General features: G+C 35.3%; 1 protein-coding gene across 1 annotated transcript; it reads left to right on the plus strand.

Moving 5' to 3' along the window:
• The first annotated feature begins 219 nt into the window (after positions 1–219).
• On the plus strand, positions 220–8,918 carry LOC127093360 (uncharacterized). The gene is made up of 18 exons (XM_051032280.1): positions 220–502; positions 836–905; positions 1,047–1,700; positions 1,792–1,977; positions 2,089–2,202; positions 3,018–3,076; positions 3,603–3,669; positions 3,768–3,819; positions 3,928–4,020; positions 4,137–4,220; positions 4,318–4,694; positions 5,083–5,144; positions 5,952–6,021; positions 6,777–6,857; positions 6,935–7,036; positions 7,899–8,023; positions 8,336–8,450; positions 8,535–8,918. Exons 1-18 carry the CDS (start codon positions 453–455, stop codon positions 8,661–8,663), a joined length of 2,490 nt encoding a protein of 829 aa, XP_050888237.1. The 5' UTR covers positions 220–452; the 3' UTR covers positions 8,664–8,918.
• Positions 8,919–9,157: the final 239 nt, after the last annotated feature.

Genomic DNA, 9,157 nt, shown 5'->3' on the forward strand with positions numbered 1-9,157 from the left:
TTTTTTTATTAACTAAAGAGATTAATTTATAAATTTAATAAAAATAACATATAATAAAGAAATAATTAACGAAATAACTAAATTAAGAGTAAAGACAAATCACTTGATTTAATATTAAAATCGAAAAAGAAAAATCATAAAAAAAATGATGGCATGTTGACGGTTGCTGAAGTGGTAAAGAAAGGGGAAAAAGTTGAAATTGAGAAAACGAAACCAACTTTTGGATTTCCGTGAAGCTATTATCACGCAGCACATGTTTTTAATAACGTGACGCCATTTTCGCTCTTTCTCTCTCTATGCATGTGCTCTCTCTCTTTCTCTCTCTTCAACTTTCTCACTCTTCTTCTTACTAGCTGCTGCTTACAAAATACAGTTGCAGAAAATCAAGTAAAACGAGATCTTCGTATTTTCAACCCTATTTCTTCTCTTCTGATTCAAATCAAATCTACGAAATGAAAACTAACAAAACTTCAAATCCTGTTATTACTTTCGATCACAAGAGGTATAATCACTTCATTCTCTACTAGATCCGTTCAATTCTAGTTCTAATTCTACATCGGTTTTTTAGGGTTGATGATTTAGTTTATCTGTGCTATTGAATCTATGTGATATTCAACTTTCCATTTTTGGTTTAGTGTTTGGATAATCAAATTATTGAGAATGAGTCAATGCTGAGTGAATGAGTCCGTGTGTGTGTTTTAGTGTTTTTAGTTTTTGTTTTGATGGATTTAATTGATTTAGTTATGGATTTTCCTGTGTTAATCTGCATTTGGTAATTGTTTGTTGAGGTTTAACTTTTATTTTTGGAAATTGATTTGTATTTTGGTGTGAACAGGGATGCCTATGGGTTTACGGTGAGACCTCAGCACCTGCAAAGATACCGTGAATATGCGAATATATACAAGGTCTTGTAGTGCTTTTGGTTTATTTTTCTTTTGTTTTAGAGGAAAGTATAGGAGAATAATGGGAAGGAAATTTCACGCAATGTTGGTTTTTTCAATCTGGCGGTTGTTTTGAGCTTAAAACTTACTCAATTTTGATTTCAGGAGGAAGAGGAGGAAAGGTCAGAGAAGTGGAAGTCATTTTTAGATAGGCAGGCAGAGACGGAGTCTTCTGAATTGGCCTCAGCTGTGGGAGAAGATGAGAAAGTTTCTGGGGACGTGGTTGTCGGGGAAGAAGTTGATGCGAGTTTAGAGAAGGGTGTTGATGGACATCAAACAAGCGGCCACGTCCCTGGCAGTGAAGATAGTACAATTGAAAATGGAAGTCAAAAGGAGGAGTTACCAGCATCTGAAGTGACTAAGATTCATAGAGTCCAGTTATGGTCAACCATAAGGTCATCTCTTCATATTATTGAGGATATGATGAGCGCCCGTGTAAAGAAGAAAACTGCATCAGTAAAAGATGAAAGAAACAAGAATGGCGTTTCAAAAGACGAGAAGATCGCTGAAACTGAGAAATCACTATCTCATTCTGATGATGCTAAATCACCAAAAGGAGCATTTGAGGAAGACTCTGAGGACGAGTTCTATGATGTTGAAAGGTCCGATCCTAGTCCAGATTCTCCTCGTGTTGATGGCTTGAGTACCTCTGCAAATGGGATTGCTGCTGATGCTGCACCACTGCAGGTTCCGTGTCCTTGGATAGAAGAGTTGGAAGTTCTTGTTCGTGGGGGAGTGCCAATGGCACTTAGGGGAGAGGTAACCTATATATACACGAGACATCCCATCCACTTTCTTGTGAAGTGTTTTTATTTTTGGTGAGCTACCCTTGTTTGTTCTTGTGCTTCAGCTCTGGCAAGCTTTTGTGGGTGTCAAAGCAAGACGAGTAGACAAGTATTATCAGAATCTACTAGCCTCCAATGGTGATTCTGAAATTAAAAGTAATCATCAAAACTTGCAATTAGATGACAATGATGGTAAAATAAATGCAGAACTCATACATGTACCAGAAAAATGGAAAGGACAGATTGAGAAGGTCCTTACCTTTGACACTTCACCTCCTTACTTATGATGCTGTGATATTATCTTTACGATGCTATAGAATAAAATTTTGTCTAATGTGCCAAATTGTTGCTTGTTTGTGCAGGATCTGCCGCGGACATTTCCTGGTCATCCTGCTTTGGATGAGGATGGTAGAAATGCTTTGAGACGATTACTTACTGCATATGCTCGACACAATCCCTCTGTTGGTTACTGCCAGGTCATTCATTCTGAAAATAATTTCATAATTTCATAAAAGAAGTTTTCCTAGTATTTTTCAATATGGTTCTGATGTATTTTGCTTGAAAGATCTTTCTGTCAAACAATTTAATAAGGTGTCTGGATTAAAAAATGTACATATAAGTGAGCCGATCACTCATAAAATTTGTTCACTCATTACTTTGTTTTAGTATTTTTTTCTTTAAAAAATTGGGGGCCAAAATATTGTTATCTTCACATTATAGGCCAAGGAATCCAAAAACCATTGATAAAAAGAGTTTTAAAAGCCTTCCAGACTTGAATTTTCTATTTGTGAAGTAAACATTAACCATTTATCATTTGACGGGCACAAAATAAATTTTCGATCTTTGTTGAGGTAGTATTATAATTAGTTGAAGACGATCTGTACCACTGTGGCATTATACATAAATTGTTTATAGTTTATAAAATCTATATCAACCTTCTCATATGAGAGACCGCTGAGCTTGAAATGTGTACAAAGCATGATAGGAATGATTCATATATTTAAGATACAGTCTTACTCCCGCATCTTCTTAAAATGTTCTCTTATTGCTACAGTGTCTTAAGATGCTGTCTTACTCCTGCATGTCTGACTGAAGGTGCAAAGGGCCATAATTAAGGCCTCACGACACCTTTCATATCTTTGATTCATGAATATTAATGATCTGTACCACAACATGGATAATGAAATAGTTTAAGCCAGAATTTATTGTATATCTTATCACATGGACTGTAATATGTGTTCACGATTCTATAATCCGCTGACTTAACATGTTGGGATAATTCAAATTGCAGGCAATGAATTTTTTTGCTGGCTTATTGCTGCTTTTGATGCCTGAAGAAAATGCCTTTTGGTAGGTCTTGATAAAGCTTCCTTAGATTTCTAGAGTATATACTCAGTATTTGCACTTCAATTTAGCTTCATAATATTAAATGTTCCTGTATTTGTTGAGCTTTGCTGTCATGAAGGAATGTGATAGAAACCTGGTATTTATAGGGAGTAAATTAAAGAAAAGAAAATAGAAATGATAGAACAATTCTCTGCAGAATTTGTCTTAAACAGCAGTTTATATTATTAATATAGAATTAACACACTAGTACATTAGGGATAATTTAGAGAGACAATGATCGAATAAATATATAGCAATTCCTATCCAGGAAATTCGAAGGCTTGGTCTCTCCCTCCCAAAATCATTCAAAAACTATCCCATAATCTGTTTTTTTTCCTTTCTCTATTTATTCTTTAACAGAAACACACATAACCCATAACTGCCCATAATAAGAAGCTATCAGAATGGCACCAAACTTACGCATCATCTTTTCAATATTGCAAATTTGAACTAATTTTGCGTTTTATCGCTAACTATAATTTTTTGTCAGGACCTTAATGGGCATTTTAGATGATTATTTTGATGGCTATTTTTCAGAGGATATGATAGAGTCTCAGGTATTTATTCTTGTAAAGATATTTGAGTAAATTAAGTAATGCTCAAATAACTACTGTTTGAATTTTTGGTATATTCAAATACATATTCATTTTATCAGGTGGATCAACTTGTTTTTGAAGAGTTGGTGCGGGAGAGGTTTCCCAAATTGGGTGTGTATAACGTTCTTAGTCATTTTCATGTCTTTGAACTCACCAAGTGAAGTTTGTTCCTAGAGTACCATCCTTAATTGTTAATTCTTGCGTGTGCTTCCTTTGCAGCCAATCATCTGGATTATCTAGGAGTGCAGGTTGCATGGGTTACTGGACCATGGTTTCTTTCCATTTTTGTGAACATGCTTCCTTGGGAAAGTGGTCAGGTTTTATGTTTTATCTATTGAATGTTGTAGCTTAGACTTATTTCATATGAGACATATGTATTCTAAATCCTAAGCTTCCTCCTGATTTATTTTAAACTATTTGTGCTTCAGTTCTTCGAGTGTGGGATGTGCTTCTTTTTGAAGGAAACCGAGTCATGCTATTTAGAACTGCAGTTGCTTTAATGGAGCTATATGGTACTGGCTGAAAATGTTTGTTGTATATCGGAAAAAGTAAACTAGAGGCTTAAGTTATCTATATCTTCATGAGACTTAATTGTAATTTGTCCTGTAGGTCCAGCATTGGTAACGACAAAGGATGCTGGAGATGCAGTAACTTTACTTCAGTCATTAGCAGGCTCCACGTTTGATAGCAGTCAGCTTGTCTTGACAGCTTGCATGGGCTACCAAAATATAAATGAAGTTCGATTGCAGCAGCTGAGGAATAAACATAGGCCAGCTGTAATAGCTGCAATTGAAGAAAGATCAAAAGGGCTTAAAGCCTTGAGGGATGCTAAGGGTCTGGCATCAAAGCTATTTGAGCAATCGAAGACTGTGCAAGTACTTGGGAATTTATCCCGTTCAGAATCTGGTTCTACTAATGCAGATGAAATTTTGATCAGTCTGACTGGAGAGGGTGAGATAGATTCAGCTCCAGATCTTCCAGAGCAGGTTACTTCAGTCATTTCTTCTCTCCCACTCTCCTCATGTTGTTAATTAATGACATTCTCAAATTACTAAGACAGAAAATTACCAATGATTGCTTTTATCTTAAAAATGTTAACCTCTGTTAAGAGAACATATGTATATAAGTGGGGACAAATTACACTGAATGCATTAGTCACTCAATGCAATTATACTTCCAAAAATCCATAAACGACTCTCTACCTTGTTTTATTTGTATCTTTGGTAAAAATGATCATGGTGTCAAAGCTATGCCCACTTGATTAAATTTTTCTTATTGCCTTGACCAGAATTCCAACCTTCTCAATCATCAATCTAAAGAAAAGAAAGCAACTAACCACGCTATAGTATTGATCTTATGTTTCTCACTATGCAGATTGCATGGCTGAAAGTTGAACTTTGCAGATTATTAGAGGAGAAAAGATCAGCTATTCTCAGGTATTTAAAGATGATATTGGCTCTTCGGTAAAAATTGATTTTTTTAAATGACTATTAAGAGGGGAACAACTAGTAGCAAGCTCCAAATACAGTGCATCGATGGAAACTGTTACCAAAAATCAATCTAATTGTAGAAACTGACTTTTCTTGATAGTTGAATATGTTTCCGACGGAAACAAAATTATACACACTAGAGAATGCAGAGTTCACACGTAAACTAAGGAAAGAGATAGTTTATTGTTACAAGGTAATACCTATTCAAGAAATTGGAGAGTCTTGGTCTCTCCCTTCCAAGAATTCGAGATCTTGTTCTCCTCCTCCTCCAACCACTCAATAACTATCCCATAATCGCCTTATTCTTTCCTTTTTATTCCTAAAAATAAACAACATAACTGAGAGGTTCCAGACTAAAGAATGGTGAATGGACAAATCTCAGACTCTTTTGCTCTTAACTGATGTAACACAAATTTTGATCTAATGGTCAGGGGAGAATTTAAAATCTGTAATTTTAGTAATACAAATTCTGTGTTTTTTTACATTCGAAGAGCTTGGGCATGGCTAATATTGGTGTAGTAGTCTTGTTTCTTTAAGGAATTTGTTTTTGAAAGTCCAGTGAATGGTCACACTTAACCAATCATGCTGTATATCCATAATAAGATTAATGTGGTTGATGTATTCTCCTTTATAATCAAGAGTGTCCATTGGTCTTTGATACTTGTTGTCCTTTTTTACTCAAATTACCGTAGGTTTTCCCCCCCACTTTTTGCATGTAGCATTTACGCCTTTAAATTTCTTCCTCTTTATCAGAGCAGATGAGCTTGAAACAGCATTAATGGAAATGGTTAAGCAGGATAATAGGCGGGAACTGAGCGCCAAGGTAAAGCACAAGTTCTCAATGGATTTTACTTCTTACATCAACATCTATTCTTTGCAATGCATATCTTTTGCATTTGCTGTTTTCATATTGTACTGCAAATAGGGGGGAATTTCCTTCCCTCGAAATTCCGTAGTAAGAAGTTGAGTTGTCAGCTTACTTTCTCAGATAGATTGTGGTGAACCTTTACTTTGTTTCTTTACCACTTCATTTTTTAACTTTCTGGTGGGATTTTCAAACTCAACCGATAAACCATTGTAGGAAGACTTCATCTCATTTGCCCAAACTGCATCTCAACCATGGTTTATTTTATTGTCATATATCCCCAATCTGAAGAACAAAAACCAACTATTACTCCATAATGAATAGGTAGATATTGTAAATTTGTCAATTTGCTCGATTCTCGCTAGGTGGTTATTCATAGACATGTGGTTGTGGCAAATATGATCATTAATTATTGTCTTGTATGATGCATAAATATGCCAAAATTGGTGTTTTCTTATTATATTTGTATGCAGTGTTGATACTCATAATATTGCTTTATCCAATTTTGGCATTTTCTATTTTTTTTCTCTATACCCACCTACCACCTTCAGAGCACCGTCCAGTACTATCCAGGTTACGTATTAGTCTAAGTGCGCTGTAGTGCTTATATAGTTAACTAGTTCTTTATGAACCAAATTAGTTACATTAGCTGTCTGCAGTCTGAGTTCTAATATTTTCCTTACATAATTTGTGTAAATTCTTATCATCTCCAGGTAGAGCGATTAGAAGAAGAGGTTGCTGAGCTTGGACAAGCACTTTCTGATAAACAAGAACAGGAAGCTGCAATGCTTCAGGTTTCATTTTTACTCTTAATTTTATACTTTCTTTAGGTAAAATAGGTTGTGTTAATGTAAGATTTTATTTCTGATAGGTCTTGATGCGGGTGGAGCAAGAACAAAAGGTAACAGAGGATGCTCGCAGGTTTGCTGAGCAAGATGCAGCTGCACAAAGATATGCTTCCCAAGTGCTTCAGGTTACCTTTTCTATTCTATCAGTATCTACCTCAAACAGAAGCTTATCAATTCAATATTGTTAAGAGTCCCACATCAGATAATATATGGCCTGAACATGTGTTTATAAGTGGGGACAATCCTCACTCTACCAACCGGTTTTGTAGGGTTGAGTTACGTCCAACCACATTTCTTAACAAATACTTGTATTGATAAGATGGGGTGGTTGTATTGATAAGATGGGGTGCTTTCAGGTGATAGCAAATCAGTTTTGAATCGTAGACAATCGCTTTGGTTTTTCTGTAGTGGCTGAGTTTTACTTTTTCCTACAATCCTTGTCGAACTGATTTTTTCCAGGTTTCAAAAGGTTGTGAGATGATATGTCTCGTAGCATCATTATATATCAAAAAGACATTCCTTTCTTCGGGCTTCAAACTGATTTTTTCCAGGTTTCAGAAAGTTGTTAGATGATGTGTATCGTAGCATTATTATATGTCAAAAAGCCATTCCTTTCTTTGGGCTTTGTTGGATTGTAGTGGTATGGCACTGACATCAATTTCACAGTTATTCAGCCATAGTATGTTCTAAGGGTGAAATTTTAGCCAAATTTAGGTCACTTTTGTAACAATAATTTGAATGCTGGATAACAATAGATTATACTCACATTTTTCTTTGGCATGTTGGTGGACACACATATTTTACATATCTAATTAGCATCCACCCGTGTAACCATGTTCCTTACATCTTTTGAATAGCCTAGTAGTTATAAGCTTCTATGCTTATCCTCGCCATGTGATGCCCCAGTTAATGCTTCCTTGTATTGCTAAATTATATTTCAACCATCATAATGGCGACATCTTACCATCATATATTATTGTGTTGCAGGAAAAATATGAAGAAGCAACTGTTACACTTGCAGAAATGGAGAAGAGAGCAGTTATGGCAGAATCTATGCTGGAAGCTACATTGCAGTATCAGACTGGCCAAAATAAACTGCTACCATCTCCGCGGTATGCTTTCAGTGTTTGAAGTATTTAATTCTTTAATGCATGTGATGTGACCTACAACTATTTCTTTTGGGTATTAGCTTGAGATTTTTTATCTCTTCCAAGTTAAAATCACTACTAACATTCAACATCTAGCAAGCACCACAATAGTGGTTAAACCGTAAAAAAACAGCATCAATTTCTAATTAAGAAAATGCCAAAAGTTGCTCGATAAGTATCGGAAATGAAATGAAAAATAACTGCTCTATATTGTTCATGCTGAAATGCAAGAACCCTCTTTGGGTGAGCTTGACTTTATGCCTTGTTGCTTTATAGATCTTCACAGCCAGAATCTCCAGGATCTAGAAACAATCAAGAGTCTACGACGGATCTCCCTACCAGGAGGATAAGTTTACTTTCTCGTCCATTTGGACTTGGATGGGGTAACAAGGTTAGTTTCAACAGCCAATGGGGAAGATTCAATGTTTTATCAATATTATTGTGGCTGAAAGCCTGTATTTATTTACTTGAATAGGGTAAACCTACTAATGTGGAAGAATCACCTGTGGGAGACAGTCCCATCAGTCAACACGAGGGCAATGGCCTTAAAGTACAGCACGAGGGCAATGGTCTTAAAATACAGGATGAGGTGGAAACACGATAGTATCTTCCCCGGACGGTTTGAGGAGCAAGAAATAAGTTCCTTGTCTGTAATTTTTGTTCTGGGTGAACATATATTTTCATATTTCATTAATTGTTTGTTCTTTATATTGCCATAGAATTATAGTAATGGAAAGTAATTGTACGGTTGAGATGAAATGTGATGCATCTCACCTTTATTGTTCTTTACAGGTCATACTTGAAGTGTTTCAACAGATTATTATTTGTAAAAATGAGAAGAAAATGAAATTACTAAATATATTAGGAAAACTATAGAGTAGACAAAAAATTAAAGGAAAATGACAGTAAAATGTAAACCAAAATGACTTGGAAAAAAAGCGATAGGAGATAAAGTGGTTTAATATGATAGAAGAATGTGTAGAAAACGTTTATGTTCCATTGTCAACAAAAATTAATGAAAGAAAAAATACATATGGGGATGGAAAATATTTACATTTTATTTTTATCTATAGACTTGATAAATGTCTATTTTGTCAA

Source organism: Lathyrus oleraceus, chromosome 6, assembly GCF_024323335.1.
Source record: "Lathyrus oleraceus cultivar Zhongwan6 chromosome 6, CAAS_Psat_ZW6_1.0, whole genome shotgun sequence".
NCBI lineage: Eukaryota > Viridiplantae > Streptophyta > Magnoliopsida > Fabales > Fabaceae > Lathyrus > Lathyrus oleraceus.